Source organism: Camelina sativa, chromosome 16, assembly GCF_000633955.1.
Source record: "Camelina sativa cultivar DH55 chromosome 16, Cs, whole genome shotgun sequence".
Taxonomy (NCBI): Eukaryota; Viridiplantae; Streptophyta; class Magnoliopsida; order Brassicales; family Brassicaceae; genus Camelina; species Camelina sativa.
The window spans coordinates 22,990,986-23,016,800 of NC_025700.1; the positions used below are offsets into that span (position 1 = coordinate 22,990,986).

The window sequence follows — 25,815 nt, forward strand, 5'->3', positions numbered from 1 at the left end:
GACATTTCGGTTTCAAAGACTTGCAGAGGGATTTAAAAAATTGATTTGATTCAAATCCAAATATAAAACATGTTATTTAAAATTTCATACCTTTTGATTTTTATAATTTTACAATTTTATATGAATTCACAAATCATTTATCTAATAACAGTTCCTTAAATGTTAGTTAATGTCTAGAGTCTTTTAAGTGTAGTTGTTATGAGTTGTTGTAATAGTGGCTTGTCTAAGAGAGACTATGTTGTACGTTTTAGAAACTAGAATGTAGAAATATGGTTGCATGTGGCGGGTGGAAGTAGAAGATGACGTAGTATAAATAAATGTGTGTGTTGTAAGAACCATCCAAGTGATCCAAAATAATACAGACAATTAATGTTTTCTCTCTTCTTATTCTATCTCTTTGTGTTAGAATAAGTATCAAAGAGAAAGACTAGATAGAACGTACGAGGGAACAAGGTTCTCTATGTGCTTGTGTTTAAGTGAGCGATATCGAGAGATAGATGAGAGATGGTGAACCTCTCAAGTGAAAACAGAGGAAGAATCCAAATATAAATATTAGCAAAAAGATATTGCTTTTTTTACTACACATCGGTAATAAAAAGAAATTGGTAAACATATTATAAATATGGAAAGTAAAATAAATATATTCACAGATTTATTTACATATTCGTATAATTACTTTCATATTTGTTCCGACCAAAAAAAAAACAATTACTTTCATATTTGTAGTCTTGATTATATCAAAAGAAAAAAAAAGTCTTAGGAATTAAATTTTTGTATTTAACATTTCTGGTAAGTTTATAAGAGGTTACGGAATGGTTAATGGTATAGTCTATTAGCAGTTATGGTAAGTTTATAAACGGCAAGTGATTATGACTATGTTGACTAGCAATAACTGAAAATTAGTACTTGACTCGAATTGGTTTATATATAAATAATGGATCCACAGCATTGGAGAAATATAAGTAAAAAACATGATTTTACAGTTAGTGCTTGTGACGTTTTATCTGCATTCATTGCAATTGGCCGAAGGATACATTGATGTGAGATTGATCTATAACTTCTACTTTGTCTTTTCTTTTCTTTAAAATTTGATACTTTCGCTCTTTAAATAGTTTTGTTTAAAAAATTTGTAGTCAAGTTTACAAGATTTCGATTGCGTTGATATATACAAACAACCAGCTTTCCAACATCCACTGCTGAAACACCACAAAATTCAGGTACAACGGTTGACTTTTATTCAAATAAATGTGGGAAATATTTTCGAAAATTCCGGTATAGTTTAATGTAGTTTTTTAATCATTTTGATATGATGCAGGAAAAATTCAGTTCAAATGAAAACCTTGGTAAAAAAAGTAAATATAAAACAAATGATCAAAGTTGTCCAAAAGGAACAGTACCAATTTTAAGACAAAGAAATAGTACTGAGAGTGTTCATCTTGATGCAGTCGGGTATCCTGGCCAACATGTAGGTCTTCTTTTTAAAAAATTATTCCATTAAAAAGTCCCATATAAATTGTTAAATTTATTAACATCTCAGTTTTTAAAGGAAAATAAATTAATAATACTTTTGCTATTTTTCTAATGCTATGAAGCATGGAAAATATTTTTAAGAAGTCGACTTTGATTTCATGTGTACAGTTTGCAGTAATCGAAACCGTTTTGAGCAGGAGCATCTATCGAGGTGCAGAAGTAAGTATTCACAACGTAACTGTTCAAAATAATCAGTACTGTAAAAGTCAGATTTGGTTAGAGAATAGATCTCGTAATCGACACAATAGCATACAAGTTGGTTGGGCGGTAAGTAACTATCATACCTTATACAAATCAATTTACAATTAGATGTTAGATTTAAATTATTGAAAAGTTTGCATAAACATAAATATTTTATCTATCTCACACATAATTTAAACTTATATTTAGGTGCATCCTAGATTGTATGTAGACAGTTCCACACGATTTACTATATACTGGACTATAAGTACATAGTATTGTTAAAAAGTTATGTTACATTACATGCTAATAATTCATTCTTGATTACACCAATAAAATGGAACAATCAGTTTGCCTTTAATCCTTTTAATTCTTTGCATAATATTCTGCACTTCATTCTTTTTTATTAGAGAGATGGCTATAAAAAGACGGGATGTTATAACACAATCTGTCCGGGCTTTATAATTGTATCACCAAATCCCTCGATTGGAAGCATTTTTAGTAAATCCTCTATCTATGGTGGTGAAACAACGGTTCAGTTCACACCGCAAATTTTTCAGGTAAACTTTTCTTTAACTTCTCTCAATATATGTATAAATAGTTTATTTGATATAAATATTGAGAATCCTACTTTTAAAGCCAAAGTTTCATTTTTTACTTGAAAAATAAATATGCATATACATAATATATTTTTGTTAATTGTTTTATTTTCTTATTTTTTTTGTTTTTATATAGGATGGTTTTACAGGTAACTGGACATTAAAGGTAGAAGATGAAATAATCGGATATTGGCCTAAAGAGTTGTTTACACACTTAAAAAAAGGAGCTTCTTTGGTACGATCTGGAGGAAATACATTTGTATCTCCGGATGGATTCAGTCCTCCAATGGGAAATGGACATTTTCCAGTTATCGACTTTCAAAAGAGTTCAAGTTTTGTTCATGTGAAGGTTAGAAATTCGAACTATAAAAGAATTAATATCAATCATCGGAGGATAAAAAGTTATACAAACTCTAAGTGTTTTAGAATAATATATTGGGGTTATAGCAAGACAAACGGAGTAGCCTTTTCTTTTGGTGGACCGGGTGGGCATTGTGGTATTTGATGATTTTCAAATATTTGTTTCATGGTATTCTTTTCATTGAAAATATTTGAATTTTAAGGAGTACTTTGCATATTAATTTTAGATTTTATTTGATATTTAAAAAAACATACTGAAATTTCACTCACTCGATTTTACAATGCAATTTTTTTTCGCCTCTTGCAATGCAATTTAAATTTCTATTACATCATATCAAATTTATATCTTACTGAATATCAAATAATAATAAAAACATAATTAGCATAAAACAATTAGCTGTTAAAAAAAGTTTTGATACATGTAAATAGAATAATTGATTGATTGACACTCTTAACTTAATATATTACAATAGTATGTTTTTCTTTTGTTTTTTTTTTTTTGTTAAGGAGAAGGAAGTTATTCTTGTTTTGGTGTTATTCAAGTAGGATTTAAATACTTTGTTAAATTCCAGTGTTATTTGAAATTAAATAAATTTATAATTATTTATATATTGTGCCATTTGAAATAAAAATCTAATGGAGTTTTATGAGTAAATTATTAGAATTTAGAATCAAAATCCAAAGAATATATTGCAAAGAATCCACACAAATGAGTTTTTTTTTATAAATAATATCAAATGTCAAATCTGAAAGATTGTAAAACCTAGATTATTTTCTTTATATCCATTAGTATATGAAATATATAATTTTTTTTGTAGGTTTTCTATTTTTTGGTTAAGGGAAAGAAAATTATTTTACTAACATAGAAAACCAAACTTTATAATAAGATAAACGATAAACCATCTCATTTGCACATTATTTTTTGTTTTGAATATTTCTTTTAGACAAAACTACAAATGCATATTGCTAGAGTTCGAAACTTGATTCAAATCGTATTGAAATACGGTTTCAACTTGGTTTCATATTCTTAATCTTATAAACAGAAAAGTTTCACGAAAGCTAAATATAATCAATATCCTATATATAGTATAATTTAAATTCTAAAGTAATTTTACTGATATGCATAAACTTGACATTCTTCGGATTACATTACTTATTATTTATTACTTAGAAGTCAGACAAAAGGAGGGAGAGAGTGAGTAAACATTGATCGGGTAAACATCCGTACACCGGACTTATTGTACGACTTACAAACTCTAAACCAAAACAAAATCTTCTCAACGACGGCGTTCTGGTGACCAATGTGGCAAAGCCGGGCTGAAATGTGTTGATACAACCCTTGAGTCAAGCAGCTCTGTGATTGGTGTAAAGCTCACACACCTCGGCACCTTGTACTGATTGATCGATGCACCTCTCGAGATGGCATAGTCCATGAGCTCCTCGAACGTTCCATTCTTCACCACACGTATCTCGAGTGGTCCTATCGACTTATCCGCAACCCTACTTTGTCTATACACAGAGTTCAACGACTCCTCCATTTCCAAGCAGCACTGAGCCATGACCTCGTCACTTGGAGGCTTGGTTTGATCTTTCACTAAAAGCTCCCAGTAGATGACATAATGGCCAGGTATAGTCTTTGTCTCTGCGTAGCTTGTGTACTCGATCACGCGGGTTCCTTTCTCCCCAAGTAACACCGATGCATTCTCAACAGCCCTTTGGAGCTCAGCTTCATCAGTTTTATCCGACTCAATGCTAAGCAAAACGTTCTTCCTCCGCACAAACTTGAACTGTGGAGCGGAATTGTAGAATCCAGTTACCTGAAGGATATCACCAACTCTATAACGGTTAAGCCCAGCATAGGTTGTGATCACAAGCTCGTACTCTTTCCCGACTTCGACATCAGCTAGCTCCACAAGTTCAGATTGTTCTGTTGCCACTTCATCAGGGAGAAACTCGAAGTAGGCCATGTTAGGCATAATGGTGTAAGAAACTTCGGAAGGATTACATATTGGTTTCATGTTAATCCCGAAGTAACTCTCGGACGAAGCATACATCGTGCAAGCCATAGGTAGACGGCCGCTATAGTACTCAAGCATCGGAATATACTGAGCCATGGCTCCGGTAACGATGACGTCAAGGTACTTGGTGTTAGGCCAAATCTTAGTAATGATACCTTCCCAATTATCTTGACAACAAACCGAAGTTATGAAATCAGCCAATTCTTGGTCAGGTTTGGTCAAGATCTTGGACATGCTCTCTTTGATCGCCGGGTCAGAGATTCTGGAACTTAGGGTTCCGGTTGAGATATCGTCAGCGAGTTCTTTCCAATTGGTTTGAAGGAACCCTATGGCACGGAGGAGACCGGAAGCGAAGACGGCACCAAGACGGAGGACTTCGTGACGCATGAGGAGACCACAAAGCATCTGAGAGTACATGCTTTGGGACGAGTCGGGACAAAGGATGGCTTCATTAGGGCTCGTGTACACGTTGTACGGATCGTGAGGACGTCTCTTGAATTGTTCGCTTTTGTAATAACTCGTGAGCACTGGACGTGCCGGTAATCCACCGGGAGTCTTCGATTCAGCCTTCACAAACAAAAAGTATAGAGCCTTGCCTTTGTCTAATCCAGGCACGTAGCTGTAAACAATAAATTACTATTAGTTACCATAATATTTATGTTTCTTTAATAGTTTAGACTGTTAATTTGATTATTGCAAATAAAATGAAGTAACATTTTAAAGGATAACTGACAAAACAAAAGATCTTAAACAGTCTTGAAAAGAGTCAAAGACGTGTTGAATGGCTTAAAACTTAAGTATATAAATAGATAAATGTCTTTAGACTTTAGAGTTCAAATTTAAATTTAGCAGTTAGGGTTTAGTATTTATGATATATGGTTTAGACATTCAGATTAAGTTTTCACAGTTTAAATTGTAGTTCGTGGCGTTTAAAAATTAGAATTGGATTAATTTGTTCTTTTTAGACTGTTTTCATACTCTTGGCATGCAGCTATTACCACAAGATATAAATTAATTGAAAATCAAATAAATAGAAATTTAACTTACAGATTCATCACAGGCATGAGAAGACTGTATAGAAGCTGACGCCGGTCCATGTCTTCGTCAATGGTGGGCATCAACTTCCTTTCACCAGCAGATGTCCCAGAGCTGATTACAAAATTAAAAGATTAATCCACAATTATTAATGAATATATTATATATAACTTAATCTAAGTATAGAAACACTAAAAATAATTTACATTTTTGGGTTATGTATCATATACCTTGTTAGGAACTCGGTAATAGGGTGAGAAGACAAGATCATAGACCGGTCACCATTGGCTATAGGTTGAATCTCTGGTTTAAGGTCATCGTAAGTAACCACCGGAACTTTGCTCTTAAATGTTTTCCTGTCGGTGAATCCCTTAAGGCCGAACCTTTTAAGATACTCAGTCTCCGAGTTACGGCTCAGTATCTCTCTGATGACTTTCTTCTGAACGAAGTCGACGTTAAGTGTCATCTCCTCGATGAACCTGAGAGCCTTCACGTCCTTACCGGATNTCTTTAATAGTTTAGACTGTTAATTTGATTATTGCAAATAAAATGAAGTAACATTTTAAAGGATAACTGACAAAACAAAAGATCTTAAACAGTCTTGAAAAGAGTCAAAGACGTGTTGAATGGCTTAAAACTTAAGTATATAAATAGATAAATGTCTTTAGACTTTAGAGTTCAAATTTAAATTTAGCAGTTAGGGTTTAGTATTTATGATATATGGTTTAGACATTCAGATTAAGTTTTCACAGTTTAAATTGTAGTTCGTGGCGTTTAAAAATTAGAATTGGATTAATTTGTTCTTTTTAGACTGTTTTCATACTCTTGGCATGCAGCTATTACCACAAGATATAAATTAATTGAAAATCAAATAAATAGAAATTTAACTTACAGATTCATCACAGGCATGAGAAGACTGTATAGAAGCTGACGCCGGTCCATGTCTTCGTCAATGGTGGGCATCAACTTCCTTTCACCAGCAGATGTCCCAGAGCTGATTACAAAATTAAAAGATTAATCCACAATTATTAATGAATATATTATATATAACTTAATCTAAGTATAGAAACACTAAAAATAATTTACATTTTTGGGTTATGTATCATATACCTTGTTAGGAACTCGGTAATAGGGTGAGAAGACAAGATCATAGACCGGTCACCATTGGCTATAGGTTGAATCTCTGGTTTAAGGTCATCGTAAGTAACCACCGGAACTTTGCTCTTAAATGTTTTCCTGTCGGTGAATCCCTTAAGGCCGAACCGTTTAAGATACTCAGTCTCCGAGTTACGGCTCAGTATCTCTCTGATGACTTTCTTCTGAACGAAGTCGACGTTAAGTGTCATCTCCTCGATGAACCTGAGAGCCTTCACGTCCTTACCGGATGGTGAGTAGTTCACTGGAGATCGTAGAGCTGAATCAACGGTCATGATTGAAATGTTACGAGTGTTTAGAACGTGTTTTGGTAAGTTGAAAGTATTAGACTTTGTTTTGATGAGGAGATATAAAAAAATCGGCGAGGATGGGGCGGTATTTATAGTGGCGATAAGGAAAAGGTCACGTCAGCGTAGTTCCATGTTGATATAAATGTGGGCTCGGTTTGTTATGGCTAGACCGAGACAGGGGGACAAGCGGGGACAGTTGACACGTAATATTTGGCTAGTTTGGGCAGACATATTGGACCCATATGTCTGTGCCACGTTGGTATTTTGCTGTGATTGGGCAATTTATTGTCATGACCGTAGCAGCTAGGCGTCAGCCCGTACGTACCACGCGGTTCCCTTTTATTTGGCTTGTGACTCTGCCTGTCGCGGATAGTGACTGTCAATACTGATTAATAGCTTATTCGATTCCCTTATAATCAATTGTAATGACGTCGTCAATTTGACTTATCAAAGATTAAGACTTGATTAGATTATTTCATATATGCGTGAGGGGATCATGTTGTTCTTTCCGGGGCCAACTAATCCTTAATTTAGTTGTTCTTTCCATGCATTGACTTTGGTCCCTTAGGCTGTAATAAGTAAACATATTATCGGTTAATTTAATTTTAAATAGTTTTGCGTGAAAAATCCATGAAACCTAACATAACAAAGTGACCGTTTCTAGAATGAAATTATTTTTGATATATAAGTAGAAAAAGTTATTTCGAAAGGTCCAAAGTTGATATTATGAGACCTAGAGATAAAAATATCAATCCACTATGACAGTCCCAACCTGTTAATATTTTTTTCTTACCCACTACTAGATTACCATAAGTTTGTTAATATGTGTGTACACATTAATTTGAATTTAATATTTTTAGAACAAATCTTCCGTAGATTTATTTGATAGACGCTCCCACTTACATATCTTTTCGATAGGATCATGGAACGTTAATTAGAACAACAAGGAAACCAAAGCAGTCATATACGAAAACAAATTTGAAATTAATGGAATATATATATTCTATATAAACTAATTTTCAAAAGCATAAATTAATGTATTTATTTATTTATTATTATTATTTTTAAATTAATGTATTACTGTCGACTAAGAACTAAGAAGTCTAAGATTCATATGTATGATTCTTTTTTTTTTTTTTCCAGTTCTTTTTTAAAAATTTTGGCAACATGTATGCTCGCGTACTAGTGCACGAGGGTGNTGATTGGGCAATTTATTGTCATGACCGTAGCAGCTAGGCGTCAGCCCGTACGTACCACGCGGTTCCCTTTTATTTGGCTTGTGACTCTGCCTGTCGCGGATAGTGACTGTCAATACTGATTAATAGCTTATTCGATTCCCTTATAATCAATTGTAATGACGTCGTCAATTTGACTTATCAAAGATTAAGACTTGATTAGATTATTTCATATATGCGTGAGGGGATCATGTTGTTCTTTCCGGGGCCAACTAATCCTTAATTTAGTTGTTCTTTCCATGCATTGACTTTGGTCCCTTAGGCTGTAATAAGTAAACATATTATCGGTTAATTTAATTTTAAATAGTTTTGCGTGAAAAATCCATGAAACCTAACATAACAAAGTGACCGTTTCTAGAATGAAATTATTTTTGATATATAAGTAGAAAAAGTTATTTCGAAAGGTCCAAAGTTGATATTATGAGACCTAGAGATAAAAATATCAATCCACTATGACAGTCCCAACCTGTTAATATTTTTTTCTTACCCACTACTAGATTACCATAAGTTTGTTAATATGTGTGTACACATTAATTTGAATTTAATATTTTTAGAACAAATCTTCCGTAGATTTATTTGATAGACGCTCCCACTTACATATCTTTTCGATAGGATCATGGAACGTTAATTAGAACAACAAGGAAACCAAAGCAGTCATATACGAAAACAAATTTGAAATTAATGGAATATATATATTCTATATAAACTAATTTTCAAAAGCATAAATTAATGTATTTATTTATTTATTATTATTATTTTTAAATTAATGTATTACTGTCGACTAAGAACTAAGAAGTCTAAGATTCATATGTATGATTCTTTTTTTTTTTTTTCCAGTTCTTTTTTAAAAATTTTGGCAACATGTATGCTCGCGTACTAGTGCACGAGGGTGCAAGAAGAAAAGATAAAAGACGTTAGTCCAATGGATTGCAAAGGTCGTGGTACGACTAGTAGTTGGTACTACTATTTATTGATAATTTAAACTAATTCTCGATTTGGAAGAACTAACTCTAAAGCAATTAAAGACATGCATGGGACATTTCGTTTTGGTCGATCGTGCTCTGCGCCTGTGCCTGTACCCACTCCAACTTGTAGTACCATTTAATTCTAGGGTTTTTGCTTTTGTTTTTAGTTTTTAGTTTTTAGTTTTTTACTTTATCTTTTTTTCTTTTCTTTTTTCTTTTGGGGGCAGCAAGGGGTGAATTATTCATATAACAAAAAAAAAAGCATTTTACAATGTTTAAATAATTATTCCAATCGTATAGAAACAACTAAACGTACATACTTTTATCCATTTTGCTTTATATGAAAAAATCCACAATTTTATTTGTTTAAGTATGATATTCTTATGCCTTGTAACAAAAAACAAAAGTATGATAGTTTTCATTGCAATACTATAAATTATGTATCAAATATTGTATCTTTTTTATAAAGCATGTATTCGAAGGTTATACTCAAGCAGTCAAGCCGATCAGTTAACATGTGGGCCTTAAAAGAATATCAATTATTATTGATATATATGATGATAATAAAAAGAGGATATGTATTCATGAATATGACCTAATGAAAGAAAGAAGAAAATTTGAGGAAGTGACTGATGGCACGATTCATGCCTTATCTCTTTGATTAGACATTTATGGGAAACATTTGGACCATTTCAATGTTTTCTAAAATGTCAATATTAATCACTATTCCTTAGTATTGCATAGGTTAATTTAAATAGTTATTTCTTCCCACTTTCTTGTTATTTTCCTTGAGTAGGTATGATATTCGTTTCTACTTTTCTTGGTCTAGACTAACATATTCCAAGTATCGATAAGGTAGTACACACAAAATTGAGTTCACTTTAGAACAGTATAGAGCATAAAGAATATACAAACAATTAAACTCATTACTCGAAACTAAAATGGTATTATGTGAAATACTAACAATTTACCAAGAGTCGATAACTCAACTGGTAAAGACTTTTGGCAAAGCCTAGAGATCGCCGGTTCCAGGGACAGATTCAAAATGATAAAACAAACTATGTACCATATGCATTCCATTTATACACAAATTAATCAATAACAAAATGATAAAACAAACTATGTACGATATGCATACCATTTATACACAAATTAATTGGTAACAAGCTATATAACCAAACTACAAGAATGTCTAACCGATGGTTTTCCTTCTGTAATTGTTTACGGCCAAATAAGGTTTAAAATTACTATACGTTCTGACTATCTTTTTTATATTCCAGATGAAATCCACGTAAAACCTATAGTATATTCACAGAGTTAAGAAGTTTTTCTATGTCTTTTTTTGTCAACCACATAATTCAATTTTTAAAAAAAAGACATTGATTGGTTGTCCAATCTATATGAAAGAGACGAATTTACAACAAGAACAACATCCGCATATATAATAATGGTTGATCCAAGCTAAACAATAATAAACTCAAATATTTAAAGAGATGCAAAAAAAAAGGAAAAAGCAAAATTGAGCACGAAATGAACTGATGAACTCGTTCAAAAAATTGGAGATAATAGACCATTCAAAAAGAACTACAACATCTTTTGCCTTTCTATTTCATTTGATGATCGGTAAACTTATCTCAGTGTTATTGACATTATTTATTACTTATTAGCTAGAAAAAATAATACTAGTATTAATAGACTATTAGTACTAGACAAGAGCACGTTTAATGTTTGTTGACTTCTTGTCAATAATAGTCTCTAAGATCATTATTGGTACTTTATATCTCCGTGCGCAAGACATACGGCCCTGTTTCTAAATTCACTTGAATTTTAGTCTTTTATCAAACAAAATGTTTTGGGTGTAAATGGTAAAAAAATGAGACTAAAAAAGTAAAACTAGGAGGGAAAGAAATAATATCACTCTACCGAAAAATATTTTCCTCATGATCAGTTAAAAAAAACATGAAAAATCTTGTTTTTACTGTTATCCTCCTCATTATTTCTAACCGGTGAAAAAAAAGATGAACTCGGGTCAAAATTTAATTTACAAAAACAATTATACGTACTTTATATTCCTTTGTTTAGAAGCACTACGTGGAATGAACATCAGACCCTTACCCCTTGCATGCTCTATCGTTTCACTTTATTGTGTTTCCGGAACTTATTTTTTACAAAACAACGAAATTAAATTTATTTTTCATGAATTTTCGTGAAATATTCCGTATAAAAGATCGTGAAACATAAATTTCAACCTCTTCGTAGTTCTTCAAGGGCTCCGTCCTAATCTGCCCATATTATACGAAGAAACTATTAATCCTAATTTTCATTACTAAAGTATATACGAAGATATATACAAGTAAAAAATGCAATCATCGGTCCTACAAGTACAAAAACACACAAATACACACTTTGTATTGATTTGCCAGTAAGAATTTCCAAGTTTAGGAGAATTTCAATTTCAAATTTTACGATTTTGGGGACCCTTTTTATATTTAAAGACAACTATCGTTTTTAGCTTTGCATATGCAGAAAAAAGACTGAACATTGTAATAGACAAGACAAGACAGAGCATGATGAGTTTATAGGCAAACACTGTCATTGTTCTTTCGTTACTATTGTCTTTCCATTACGGATCTCCTTTTCTTTTCTTTTTTTCTCGATGTGAACTTTGACGTGTGCTTGCTTTTTTGTTTTTTGTTTTGTGTTTTAACCATGTGTGCTTGTGTTATATAACCAGGAATTCTTATTTAATTCACCATAAACAAACCCGAAACCCTAATTTGGATCCATATAGAGAATCGTAAATCACTGACCAGGAATATCAGAAAATTGCTTTTACTTGTGTATATTTTGTCAATGCTAACCAAAACAACCTAATTTGTGGAACTACGTCAATGTGTAAGAGAAAAACATGTAATGTGTTATCGTATTGTTAAAATAAAAATTTAATGTGTACATGTTCGTAACTTCGTATTGACAAAAAGATACTTTAATATGTGTCCGTTTTAACGAAAATAAACTTTTATGTGGGTTTGTATTAACAAGCAAAAACAATTAATGATCGTGTGTTTAAAAAGTCTTTGTACAATGTGTCTGTTTCCTTTTTCTTTTCTTTTTGTTTTTGTTCCTGGAGTTGGCCAAATTATCCATCAGCCACTAGGTCAAGTTGTCTATGTACATAGATTAGCATGTGATGCAATGTTTTTTTTTTTCTTTTTTTTTTCAAAGACGGTTAATACCAATTCGGAATGCTTAAGCTAAATAACCAATGTTTTTCGAAATAAAAAATTCTTAGCGATGTTTTTTTTAAGGATTTAGTAGAGTCGATTTGTTTTTCTATCATGAAATTACATTAAATTTGTTGTGAAGTAAGAAACTCTTGTGTTTACCAATTTTTTCAGTATTTGATTTGTTTTTAATTCGGTTTAGTTTTGGCTTTGTCTAATATAACATTGTCGGTCGGCTACAACACTCGAAGATGTGAGTTATTGCTGTATATATACTAGATATTTTCATTTCCATGAGGACCACGACATATACGTATGCGGTATACCTAACTTTACATTGTAGCACTTCGCAAACACTTAAATACGTAAACGAAACCACTTTAAGATAAGGTTGGTTCAAGTCTGTGTATTGATTAATAATATAGTCTATCCGCGAAAAGTCCTAACATTGAAAAACATGATGGTAGGTTTTAATCAAATCGTTTAAATTTTAATTTAAACCGTATTATTTTATACGAGGAGACATTTTTCAATAGGTCCGTGACATGGAATCTATATTTTCAATAATTACATTACGACTAAATTAATATGAAATGTAGATTGATTTTTTATATATATATAGTTTACAAACTATGATCCATAACATTTATTTTTTGTTTTTTGTTTTTTTTTTGTGATGTTTGACTAATACATTTCCTGTTTCCATTCAAATAAAATTATAATTATATACGTGCAAAATATGATGACCTACCATTTGCAACAAAAAAAAATAGGCAGGAAAAATGTTAAACAAACATTTTCTTATTTTATAAACGAAAAATGGGATTTATGTACTCAAATGCTGAAACAAAATCATTTAAAATTTGATAGTTATTACAAAAAGTTTTAAAATCACCATTAAATCGACATAATGGTCATTTAATATTTTTTAAAATCACCATATGTACATGTGTAGGTTTGTGAAATGTAAATAAAAATCCAGTTATAACTTTGTATTATTACTTTTTGCTCTAACTAATTTACTGCCTTTCTCATGTGGTCTAGTAATTTATTTGTTATGCCTCAAACTAAAATTAGGACTGGAAAGATTTGTAATTATTGTGTATACGATGTAACAATTAGTAGAATAATAAAAATATAGACTGAGTTCGGTGAATATTACGGCTGAATTTGGCAGAAGCATTTATCTGTTAAGTCGTTTTCGTTGTCGGGAGGGAATGACCCGATAACAATGATGTCTCTACATATACTTTTATGAGAGACGTCTTGTTTCAGTGTCAATTATTTGTTGGTCACTTATTCTACACGTGTGTTTATGTTTCTACACATGTGTTTAATGTACACTCGTTTTCAACTCCAATCAAGTGAGAGTAACATATATCTATAATAGTGTATTTTTAAATTGAGATTCACATTTATGTCGCCGTTTAGGACCTAAACTCTTACAAATACCATACTATTCGATTACGAATGCATAAAAAAAAAAAAGAGGAAGGATAAATTTTTAGAGAAGTTGATCGAAACGTCACATGGCTATGGTTGGAAAGGGACACAGAGATTATGCGTAGCTTTTAGCTTTGGATTCAAAACGCAATTAATATGTTCCTTCGTATTGCAATATTGCACTCACTTTTTTTCTCTCCTTTATAGGTTTTGTCTCTATCTTTTTCCTTTTTTTTTAAATTAAAAACTTACTTAATCAACTTGATTATAATTTTTTTTTTCTTCTCAAATGTCACAAACAAATATTTGTGTACTTTACACCGAAATTGAAACAAAACATACATATCTAAAACATCATATAAAATATAATGGAAGTATATATATAAATATATATATGTTGGTTTTTTCTTGAATAAATAAGGAATGCCTAATCTGAGTAATCCAAAAACCGTAATAGGAGTTATTTTTTTCTTCTTCTAATCTGAGAAAAAACTTGATACTATAACATGAACTCTGTTGAGACGCGGGCCTCAATTTTCTTCCCTGGGCTGAAAATAAGCTAATCTAACATTGTCTTCAAGAGTAAACCTATAAAAAAGGCTTATTTATTAGAAACAGAAAAAAATGTTGAATACTTGAATTGGCCTGTTTCGGTGGGTGTTGCGTTTTCTGTTTCAAGTTTATTTATTTTTTTCCATTTCTTGAGAAAAGGCATTTTTGTTTTTTTTTTTTTCCTGTTTTGGGCAACCTCTATCACGTTAGTGTTTTTACATAGCCGACAGAGATAGAAGGAAGGCTTGATAGAACTTAGAAGAAGTTCGAGTCTTCGTCTTAGAAAGTGTTCCTTTGATCTTTCTTATTTTGTTGATTGTATATATCTTCTTTTGCTTTCACTAGTACATTAAGAAAGCACCGTTTTATAAAACGTTGTATCTGTAACCAATCCCGGAAGATCAAAGCAACCAAGCAATCCTTGAAGCCTCAATTTATTTCCTTTTTTTCTTCTTCATTTCCGGATATTTCTTGATTAGCAAGAAACCTCACCGTTCCTTTATGACGGACTGGCCGATACTCGGTAGGCTTCCGGGTTTACTCGTCGAGATCCCTCGTATTTACGACTATGCAACCGAGGTTCTCGAGGCCTCAAACTTAACTTATCTTTTCAAAGGCCCGTGCTTTGGGGGCCTCGACATGTTGGCCACCGTTGATCCGGCCAATATCCATTACATCATGAGCTCAAAGTTCGCGAATTACCCAAAAGGATCCGAGTTCAGGAAGCTATTCGATCTTTTGGGGGATGGGATTTTCAACGCGGATTCAGAGTTATGGAAAGATCTAAGGAAATCAGCTGAAGGCATGATGAGTCATCCAGATTTTCAAAGGTTTACGATAAGAACAAGCATGATAAGCTAGAGAAAGGGCTTGTCCCACTTCTTGATTGCGTTGCTGAGAAGAAACTAGTCGTTGACTTACAAGATGTGTTCCACAGATTTACTTAAAACAAACTAGTCGTTTGTTTTAACAACCGGGGTTGATCCAGCTTCTTCAGACATGTCAAGCCCGAGATAGTTTGGAAGATGCAAAGATGGATTGGGTTTGGAGATGAGTTGAAGATGAAAAAGGCTCACTCGAATTTTGACCGAGTTTGCTCTAAGTGCATAGCTTCTAAGAGAGATGAAATATCCCGTGGGGTTATTAACACTGACTCTTCTTCTAAAGATTTGTTGATGTCTCACATGAACGTGGATACGAGCAAGTACAAGTTGTTGAATCCTAGTGATGAAAAGTTCCTTAGAGATATGATTTTAAGCTTCATGTTAGCTGGTAGAGACACCACTGGCTCTGCTCTCACTTGGTTCTTCTGGCTTCTCTCCAAGAACTCAGAAGTGATAATTAACCAAGATTCGTCAAGAAATCAACACAAAACTGTCTCCAAGAACCAGTGGTTGTGACTTTGATTCATTCAATCCCAAGGAGCTAAACAAGTTGGTGTATCTACATGGCGCGTTGTGTGAAGCCTTCAGGCTATATCCACCCGTTCCATTTCAGCACAAGTCTCCTACAAAATCGGACGTCCTTCCGAGCGGACACAAAGTCGATGCGAGCTCAAAGATTGTGTTCTGTCTTTACTCATTAGGGAGAATGAAATCAGTTTGGGGAGAAGATGCATCAGAATTTAAACCAGAGAGATGGGTTTCGGAGAACGGATGGTTGATACACGGGCCTTCTTTTAAGTTCTTATCATTCAATGCCGGTCCAAGGACTTGTTTGGGGAAAGAAGTGGCTATGACACAGATGAAGATAACGGCTGTGAAAATTATACAAAACTATGATATAAAGGTCGTTGAAGGACACAAGATCGAGCCAGTTCCTTCTATTATTCTTCACATGAAGCATGGTCTTTAAGTTACTGTGACACTAAGAGATGTTTGGTATGAATATTATGCAATATACTTTTGACCTATATGGTATAGAAATAATTACTAGAATTCTGTTCTAGCTTAAGAGGGTTAATTTTTTATATGCAATGCTTTTGTACCATACCGTATGAAAATAAATTATTTAAATTTTTCTAAAATACTAGATTAAGAGGGTTAATCGTTAAAGTTTTGTTTAGTAAAATTAATATTTCCTAAAATAAATTTTAGCAGCATATATTTCTCTGTAGTTGATATATAATTAATTTATAATTCTTATTAGGAAATTCAATGTTGATATATATATATATATATATATATATATATATATATTTCGTCTGTTAATGTTGATATATTACAAGTGTTTGATTGCATGAGACCTGAACATATCTTTAGTGACGGGTGGGATAATTCCATGACAGGACCAAAATTTGAACATCTTATTTTCATCATCATGCTCCACGTGAACTCTCGCTTACGTTATAAACTAAGCTATAACTTCTAACTCCCGTGGTCATTTCAGCACAGACAAATTCGTAGCTCCAATGGAAACCCATATCCTAGTTTTATCTCTCGCCTTCTTCGTTTTCATTTCATTTAAACTTTTGTTTGGTAAAAGGCATAGCAAGTTCAACCTACCACCAAGTCCGGCTAGGCCACTGCCGTTGATTGGACACCTTCACCTCCTGAAGATGCCACTTCACCGCACATTCGTCTCTTTCTCTCAATCCCTAGGTGGCGCCCCAATTTTCTGCCTCCGCCTCGGAAACCGTCTCACGGTTGTCGTCACTTCCTACTCCATTGCTGAAGAATGCTTTACAAAAAACGACATTGTTTTCGCCAATAGGCCAGACTTAATTCTCGGGAAACATATTGAGTACAACTCCACCACTATGACTAGTGCGCCTTATGGTGACCACTGGCGAAACCTGCGCCGCATTGGCGCCGTGGAGATATTCGCGTCTCATAAGCTCAACGGCTTCTTATCTGTCCGTAAGGATGAGGTCCGACATTTGTTACTACGTCTCTCCAAAAACTCGCAACATGTATGTGAGCTTCTACATATCTTAACGTTATATATATATATATATATATATATATATATATATAGAACCTAGTCATTTGTAGTTAAGTTTGAGAAGTATGAACCTTACTATCACTACATGCATGGGTCTAAACCCGGGAACCTTACCCAAAATAAAGATTGAGAAGTATGAATGTGGAAATGTGAGAGTTGATCATTTGTTTATATGACTATAATCAGGGGTTTGCGAAGGTGGAGATGAGACATTTGCTTTTTGAGTTGACTATCAATAACGTTTTTAGAATGGTAGCCGGGAAACGATTTTATGGTGAGGGCACAGAGAAAGATGAAGTTACTCAGCAAGTGAGACAGCTGATGGACGAGATTGTGTCCATCGCTGGCGCCGGAAATGCAGCCGATTATTTACCAATCTTGCGTTGGATCACAGATTTTGAGAAACACATCAAGAAGTTAGCGAGTCGGCTCGATAAGTTTTTGCAGAGTCTGGTGGATGAGAAACGTGCGGATAAAGAAAAGGGTACCACGATGATAGATCACTTGCTTTCTCTCCAAGAAACTCAGCCTGATTATTATACAGACGTCACTCTTAAAGGACTCATAGTTGTAAGTATTTAGTTATCCATTTATTATATTCTAGAACACTAATCAAATGGCTGATAATCGATTTTGAATTTAAAGGTTATGATAATCGCTGGATCTGAAACAATAGCATGGACTTTGGAATGGGCCATGATGAATTTGTTGAACAATCCAGAAGTTTTAAAGAAAGCTAGGGCGGAAATTGATACGAAAATCGGTTTTGACCGGTTAATAGATGAATCTGATACTGTAAATCTCCCTTATCTCCAATGGATTGTGTTGGAGACCCTACGCCTTCACCCGGCAGCTCCAACACTTGTTCCACATATGCCGTCAGAGGATTGCATGTTGGCAGGATACGACGTTCCACGTGGTTCGATGTTATTGGTGAACATATGGGCCATGCATAGAGACCCGTCTATATGGGAAGACCCAGAAATGTTCAAGCCAGAGAGGTTCGAAAATGAAAAGCAAACTCAAAAGTTGTTGTCGTTTGGGATTGGACGACGAGCTTGTCCCGGGGTTGGCCTAGCTCATCGGCTAGTGAGCTTGGCTCTTGGGTCGATGGTTCAGTGTTTCGAATGGCAGAGAATTGGAGAAGATTATGTTGACAGTAGAGAAGAAGAAACCGTGGCCTTGATGCGTCCTGCGACACCGTTGGTAGCCATGTGTAAAGCTAGTCCCATTGTCCATAAGATTCTTGATGTTTTTGCTTGAAGTGTAACTCCTTTTCTCTGTCTTTTGGGGAAATTACTAAAAAAACATGTACTCTTTACATGTGTTCACGTAATTACTCAAAAGCTTTTTATTTTATTTTTAGAATAATGTTTTATTCGGAAAAATCATATTTTTAATCTTTAATGTGTTAATGGGTAGTATTTTTTTTTGGTAGTATTTTAATACGTTGAGAAAAAATCACTAACATTAATAGCCACAAAAAAAAAACATTTACCAACTTTAGAACTATTTTTCTTGTTTGCGCTATCATAATAGATGACGAAAAACAATCACCACACAGAATAATTAAATTATTTATTATGGTAACTAAAAATATGTTTTTTCTTAAATCAAGAATTTCATCTTTTCTTTTGTATTGCCCAACCACGAATCTTTGATCCAAACTTAATCTATGCTGCATCATGCTTATTTCATAAATGTTTACAAATTTGGACTGGCCAACCGAAATTCTTCTTGATGGAATCTACCAAGATTCACGCCAAAAGTTTTCTCACCGAGATCACTAATCCTAAATACCAAGACTTGGGTCAGAAAATTCTAATATTCCGATGCCAAAATCGTTGTCTCCTTTTTCTCGCCGCGGTACTCTCATCTTAAATCCGAAATAATCTATTCGCCGCGTATCTCTCACTTGTTCAAACTTGCCAAAAATCTCTCATTCAAATAAAGTCTAATCTTTTTATTCAATAACGAACCCCACGATTAATTCTTACTGGAAACAAGTTTTTCATTTTCGTGTTCTTTGTTTCTTCTCTCCTAAACATGACATTCTGATATTAAATATATATACATATACGTTTGTTATTGTCATTTATTACCATGCACATATATATTAAAGTAAAATAAATAATATGTAACTACCTTTTTGTCATTGTCGTTTTGTTCGGAGAAAAAACTAAACCAAAACAATTCTATAACATGAGTATTTTTGTCCCAAATTGTTATGGTGAGTATTTTCGGTAAATCATTTTGGTTTTGTGAAAGGTTGAAAGAAGACTTAATTTGGTGTGTTATGTGAAAATTTCTTATAGTTTGAATTTTTTTGGTTGATATGACATTTAATTTTTCGCATAATTATGTTTAAAGTATTTAAAAATTGAAAACAATATATTATGATAGAGCATTTGACATCATGTTTAAAATTTTACTTTAAAAATTATGTTTTGTCTCTGAAAACGCAATCAAGTTCAAAACGTTTCTGCTAGCGATCGATGTGTAGAGCTCATCCTTTTGTCCGTAAGATTCTCAATTTAACCTCTCATTTCTTTGTTTTATTATGTCCATTTGTTTTGTGTTGCTTATTTTCTATAACTTACCTGCAGGCTATGCTACTTGTACAGTTGTACTGGGGGAACCCCAATTTCTTATCAATGTTGATGTATTACAAGTGTTCAATTGCATGAGACGTGAAGATATCTTTAATGACGGGTGGGATTAGTTCCATGACAACTCCAAAATAAACATCTTTTTTTCATCATCCTGCTCCACGTAAACTCTCTCGCTTACGTTACAAATTAAGCTATAACTTTTAAGTCTCGTGTTCATTTCAAATTTTCAACACAAACAAATTCATTGATCTAATGGAAAGCCATTTCCTAATGTTGTCTCTCGCCTTCTTCGTTTTCATTTCTTTTAAACTTTTGTTTGGCAAAAGTCAAAGCAAGTTCAACCTACCACCAAGTCCGGCTAGGCCACTGCCGTTGATTGGACACCTTCACCTCCTGAAGATGCCGCTTCACCGCACATTGCTCTCTTTCTCTCAATCCATAGGTGGTGCCCCAATTTTCTGCCTCCGCCTCGGAAACCGTCTTATGGTAGTCGTCTCTTCCTACTCCATTGCTGAAGAATGCTTTACGAAAAACGACATTGTTTTGGCCAATAGGCCAGAGTTCATTGTAAGGAAACATATTGAGTATAACTCCACCACTATGACTAGTGCGCCTTATGGTGACCACTGGCGAAACCTGCGCCGCATCTGCACCCTAGAGATCTTCGCGTCAAATAAGCTCAACAGCTTCTTATCTGTCCGTAAGGATGAGATCCGACACTTGTTACTACGTCTCTCCAAAATTCGCAACATGTATGTAAGCTTTTACATACCAGAACATTACATATATATAGCTAGATAATTAAGTTGATAACCTAGTGATTTAGTACTGCCCACTATATCATCACATGGGTCTAAAGTCTAAACTTGGCAATTTGCATGTGCACACTGCAAAAAATGTTTATACACAAGAGTCTTAAAGTCTTAAGAGCTGGGCATTCGGGTCGGCGAATGTCGGGTTAGTCTCCGTTCGGATCAGTTTGGTTTGGATTCGGTTCAGATAGGTGTAGTCAGGTTCGGATAGGTGTAGGGAAAAAGATGGTTCAATTTCAATAAAAGTTTGTTATTTTTTACCCAAGTTGTATGATTTTGAAATATGACTAAAGATTTTTGGATATTTAATTAGGTTATTTTTATTATTTTCGTATTTTTGGGTATATATTTCATTATTTCTAACTAAATATAATCAATAATATTTTTGGTATATATATTTTAGGGTATAGATACCAACCAGTTCTCGGTTCCGATTCAGTTCGGATAATTCATATAAGAGAGTTTATTAACCATGCATTCAGGTGTGACTATTTAGTTTGGCTTCAGAATCGATTTTTTAATTTGGTTTGGTTTGGTTTGGTTCGGTTTTTGTAATTTATTCAAAAAAAAGATTGAGAAGTATGAAAATGAAAATGTGAGAGTTGATAATTTGTTTATGTGACTATAATCAGGGGTTTGCAAAGGTTGAGATGAGACATTTGCTTTTTGAGTTGACTATCAATAACATATTTAGAATGGTAGCCGGGAAACGATTTTATGGTGAGGGCACAGAGCAAGACGAAGTTGCGCAGCAAGTGAGATACCTAATTGACGAGATTATGTCTAGCGCTGGTGCCGGGAATGCAGCCGATTATTTGCCAATCTTACGTTGGATCACATATTTTGAGAAACGCATCAAAAAGTTAGCGACTCGGCTTGATAATTTTTTACAGGGTCTGGTGGATGAGATTCGTTCAGTTAAAGAAAAGGGTACCACTATGGTAGATCACTTGCTTACTCTCCAAGAAACTCAGCCTGATTATTATACAGATGTCACTCTTAAAGGACTCATACTTGTAAGTATTGTGTAATCCATATACTATCTTTAGTAACACTAATCAAAAGGCTGATAATTGATTTTGAATTTACAGGTTATGATATTTGCTGGATCTGAAACAATTGCATGGACTTTAGAATGGGCCATGTTGAATTTGTTGAACCATCCAGAAGTATTAAAGAAAGTTAGGGCGGAAATCGATACGAAAATCGGTTTTGACCGGTTAATAGATGAACCGGATACTATAAATCTCCCTTATCTACAAATGATTGTGTTGGAGACCCTACGTTTTTACCCGGTAGCTCCAACACTTGATCCACATATGCCGTCAGATGATTGCATGTTGGCAGGATACGACGTTCCACGTGGTTCGATGTTATTGGTGAACATATGGGCCATGCATAGAGACCCGTCTATATGGGAAGACCCAGAAATGTTCAAGCCAGAGAGGTTCGAGAATGAAAAGCAAAAGCAAAAGTTGTTATCGTTTGGGATTGGACGACGAGCTTGTCCCGGCATTGGCCTAGCTCATCGGGTAGTGAGCTTGGCTCTTGGATCGATGGTTCAGTGTTTTGAGTGGCAGAGAATTGGAGAAGAATATGTTGACAGTAGAGAAGAACCCATGACCTTGATGCGTCCGGCCACACCGTTGCTAGCTATGTGTAAAGCTCGACCCATTGTACACAAGATTCTAGTCAGTTAGGGCATTTCAACGAGCATATTAGTGAATGAATTACCTTTTATGATGTATGATAAGTAAATTTACATGTTAATCCTAGCTCGAATCTGCATGCATTGTCATAGATATATGCATTGGACCAGAGACGTCAAATCCACAAACATATTACTACACGAGAACTCAGTAGCCAAAGTTGAAACTCATGATTCGTAATCAAGATCAAACCCATATCAGCACAGAAAATCAAAACGTATATGGATGAGCGGCCGATCTTTTCTTTTGAAAAAACAGAGATCATATAGATAGATAGAAACCAGTTTAGCCCTCACAGAAAGAGGCAGAGTTTACGGGCCATCTTAGCTAACTCATCGGCAACAACATTATTAGACCGAGGTACAAAAGTAAAAGAGATAAGAGTGAAAAGAGATATCATGAAGGATACTTATAAAGACTCGAACGCTATAGAAAGAGCACCTTTAGATCTTAGTTTGATGATAAATTTTGACTCCAGTCATCAATCTCTTTAATTTCGTTAGTTCTTATGTGAATGGTTTCTGTGTTATTGTAGGTTCAATTTTTTTTTATTTTTTTATTTTTAAACCATCGTTTCTACAGAGGTTTAGTGATTCACGCATCCTTATGCGTTAGAGCAAGTTCAACGGTGATTTTAAAGAGATGCTTAACCTTAAAAATAAATCAAAATAAATTATAATTGTTAAAATCGATCCTAAGATAAGAATTTTTAGGATCATTAAGGATCTCATATGTGTTGGTCTCTGATTGGTTGCTGGAAATAACAAAAAAAAAAAAAAAAATCCATCGAAGCTTTTTTTTTTTTGTTCCTCTCTCTTTCTTTTCCTTGGAGCCGATCCCAACAAAATCGGTGAGATTTTCTTCTCAAGTTGAATTGAGAAAATACATGAATCGGAAATGGGTTTCTAATCCGGCGTTATCACCATCCAAGCGACGACGGTGACCATCGACGATATCTGGTTCCTCAAACGCAAACCCCAAATCGGGAATGAATCGGAAATGGGTTTATTGTTGCAAGATGTGAAGAAACGAATCTCCGATGTTGTGGAGGATAAAAAGGTGAGTAATGCTTGCTTTGTAATTGTTTGATTGAGTGATTTATCCTTTGACTGATGCTTGCTCTGTAATGTAAAGAGTGTTGTTGGTAAAGCAATGTCGTTTTCAAATTGGATAAGATTATATAATTTGGGGGACTTATCACATTTTAAGTTAGGGTGGTGGTTATTTGAGATTTTGGTTTAGCTTTCTATATCACATGTTGGATTCTCCAATCTTAAGTAGATATGAATTTGTTGATGATGATGATCATTAAAAAGGCTATTGATTATTGGAGGGATTGATCACTGATAGAAGTTTACATATATCATTTTGATGCAGGAAGCTGTAGCGGTAACAACTGCAATTCAAGAGGAGATATTCTTGGAGATGGGAATTGGTATAGTTTTCTTCTTTAGTCGTTGTTGGTGACTTTGTTTTGCACACCATTACATCATTACATGTGTCTAAGTGAATGGTTTTACTGTTAAAAACAGAACCGGGATTTGGTATTGGGTGCTTGGGAAAGCTGAACTCTGCATCTGAAAATGATAAAGAGTTGATGATTGGTTTCTACAAGTTCCTCGCTAGGTAAGCTCTCTCTCCTTACCATCTTACGAGATTAGTTTATGAGAGTTTACTACTACATATGACTGGCTACTTTCAAAGCTTAGTAGGGAGGAGATGGCATGTGAAGAAGCTGAGCTAGGACCAGATGGATTTGAACAGAAAATGAGAGCACAACAACTGTTGTTGTGTTGCAAGAACAGGTATATTTGAATGTTCTTATTTGCAGCAACTAGAGATGCTTAAGTATATGCGTAAATTTCCACAAGATGACCAATCTGCTATTCTTCATGCGGCAAAAAAAGGAACTGTTTTTTTGCAAATTCCTCGGTGCCTTGGTGATGGTTCATGCTGAAAATGCTTTTTCTTATGTGATAGTTATCATTCACTTTTGTGTAATCTTGTTTTAATATGCTTTTAAATCATGTAACTTTAAATTTTATGAAATGCAATAATTTATGTTTTCAAAAAATGCTTATAAATTTCAACCAACCAATTGTACTTATATTTTACTTTTCAAATTAATTTTTTAAAAAATTTAAGAACCCAAAATTAGGATCTTACCATTGGAGCATACCATTTTACAGTTTTTTAAAAAAGTTTTTAACTTCATTATTTCTAATTATTATAATTAAAAGCATACTTAAAATCCTTTTTTAACACTCCACCATTGAACTTGCTCTTAGTCTGTTGTTGCCACGTTTATTTGTGATATTTTGCTAATTTGTGTCTCTGCACAACTCAAATTAGACACTCACATACCCTTTACGTGTCAAAATTGTATTGGTTGCCTTTGTTTTTTTTTATTTTTTATTTTATTTTGATACAAACGAAAATTTGAAGGCAAAACAGATTTTCCAAAACTTGATTCACAACCCAATCGAAGATCTCATCGATTTCCAGAAAAAATTGATTGCTCCTCATCGTCTTCTTTTGATATTTGATTCCTCTTAGTTCTTCTCTGTTAGGTAAGAAGCTGATTTGGTTGACACAATCAAAGTAATTGCTGAATAATTTTTGGTTCCTACAAGTCCGCATACATCTGGGCTTCTATATGAATCTGTTTGTTTCAATAGGTTTTGAGTAGAATCTGTTTTGCAAGAATCTATTTTGAGTAATCTAGGTTTTGAGGAGCTAATTTTGGGTATTAATCTTTTGATTTGTGAGGAAAAAAATTGAAAATTGGGATTGTAAAGCAGAAGTAATGAGCTCCAATGGCGGTGGCGACGTCTACAGCAGCAAAAGCTTTTGGTGAGTCTCACTCAAATTACTTATCCAATTTTGTAATTTTCAGAGCTTCTATGTTTGAATTGTTTTTGAGAGGTTTATCGGGTTTATTTTTAGATGATCCGCGAGAGCTATAAAATGACTTGTAGTTGGAGAATTGGAGACTACGAATGTCAAGTTTCGATGGGACTGAAGCCATTGGAGTGGGTTTCTTAGTCGAAGGTTTGTTATTCCTCAGACTTGTATCTATTTCAGCTTCAGCTTTGCTTCTTTTTGCTTACGATTATTAAACATTAAAGCTGTTTATTTCGTTGTTGGTTGAAT

At 33.9% G+C, this 25,815-nt stretch overlaps 4 protein-coding genes and 2 pseudogenes across 6 annotated transcripts in view; 5 read left to right on the forward strand and 1 right to left on the reverse strand.

The window, feature by feature from the left end:
• Window positions 972–2,814, forward strand: LOC104751952. Its single transcript, XM_010474013.1, has 7 exons — window positions 972–1,040; window positions 1,134–1,217; window positions 1,316–1,465; window positions 1,639–1,797; window positions 1,921–1,978; window positions 2,125–2,270; window positions 2,446–2,814. Exons 1-7 carry the CDS (start codon window positions 972–974, stop codon window positions 2,812–2,814), a joined length of 1,035 nt encoding a protein of 344 aa, XP_010472315.1.
• Window positions 3,793–7,211, reverse strand: LOC104751953 (indole-3-acetic acid-amido synthetase GH3.3-like). 3 transcript variants are annotated; one of them, XM_010474014.1, is made up of 4 exons: window positions 7,069–7,211; window positions 5,953–6,188; window positions 5,735–5,836; window positions 3,793–5,306 (listed from the first exon to the last, which is right to left on the reverse strand). In XM_010474014.1, the coding sequence occupies exons 1-4, from the start codon at window positions 7,150–7,152 to the stop codon at window positions 3,947–3,949; spliced, it is 1,782 nt and encodes a 593-aa protein (XP_010472316.1). In that variant the 5' UTR covers window positions 7,153–7,211; the 3' UTR covers window positions 3,793–3,946. The 3 variants fall into 3 exon arrangements, with proteins under 3 accessions (XP_010472316.1, XP_010472317.1, XP_019093064.1); XM_010474015.2 differs by lacking the exons at window positions 5,735–5,836; window positions 5,953–6,188 and adding an exon at window positions 6,615–6,716 and having other exon boundaries at window positions 6,833–7,211; XM_019237519.1 differs by lacking the exon at window positions 7,069–7,211 and having other exon boundaries at window positions 5,953–6,222.
• On the forward strand, window positions 7,310–16,440 carry LOC104753941 (annotated as a pseudogene).
• Window positions 16,931–18,931, forward strand: LOC104751954 (cytochrome P450 81D11-like). The gene is made up of 3 exons (XM_010474016.2): window positions 16,931–17,497; window positions 17,716–18,099; window positions 18,175–18,931. The coding sequence occupies exons 1-3, from the start codon at window positions 16,997–16,999 to the stop codon at window positions 18,790–18,792; spliced, it is 1,503 nt and encodes a 500-aa protein (XP_010472318.1). The 5' UTR covers window positions 16,931–16,996; the 3' UTR covers window positions 18,793–18,931.
• On the forward strand, window positions 20,284–22,768 carry LOC104751955 (annotated as a pseudogene).
• The window catches only part of LOC104751957, a gene marked incomplete in the record, with an annotated part of 10,495 nt that continues 8,100 nt past the window's right edge, over window positions 23,421–25,815 (forward strand). Inside the window, 6 exon segments of the mRNA XM_019238563.1 lie at window positions 23,421–23,721; window positions 24,040–24,097; window positions 24,195–24,288; window positions 24,372–24,467; window positions 25,432–25,515; window positions 25,609–25,713. Of these exon segments, the coding sequence (XP_019094108.1) occupies window positions 23,662–23,721; window positions 24,040–24,097; window positions 24,195–24,288; window positions 24,372–24,467; window positions 25,432–25,515; window position 25,609 (393 nt within the window).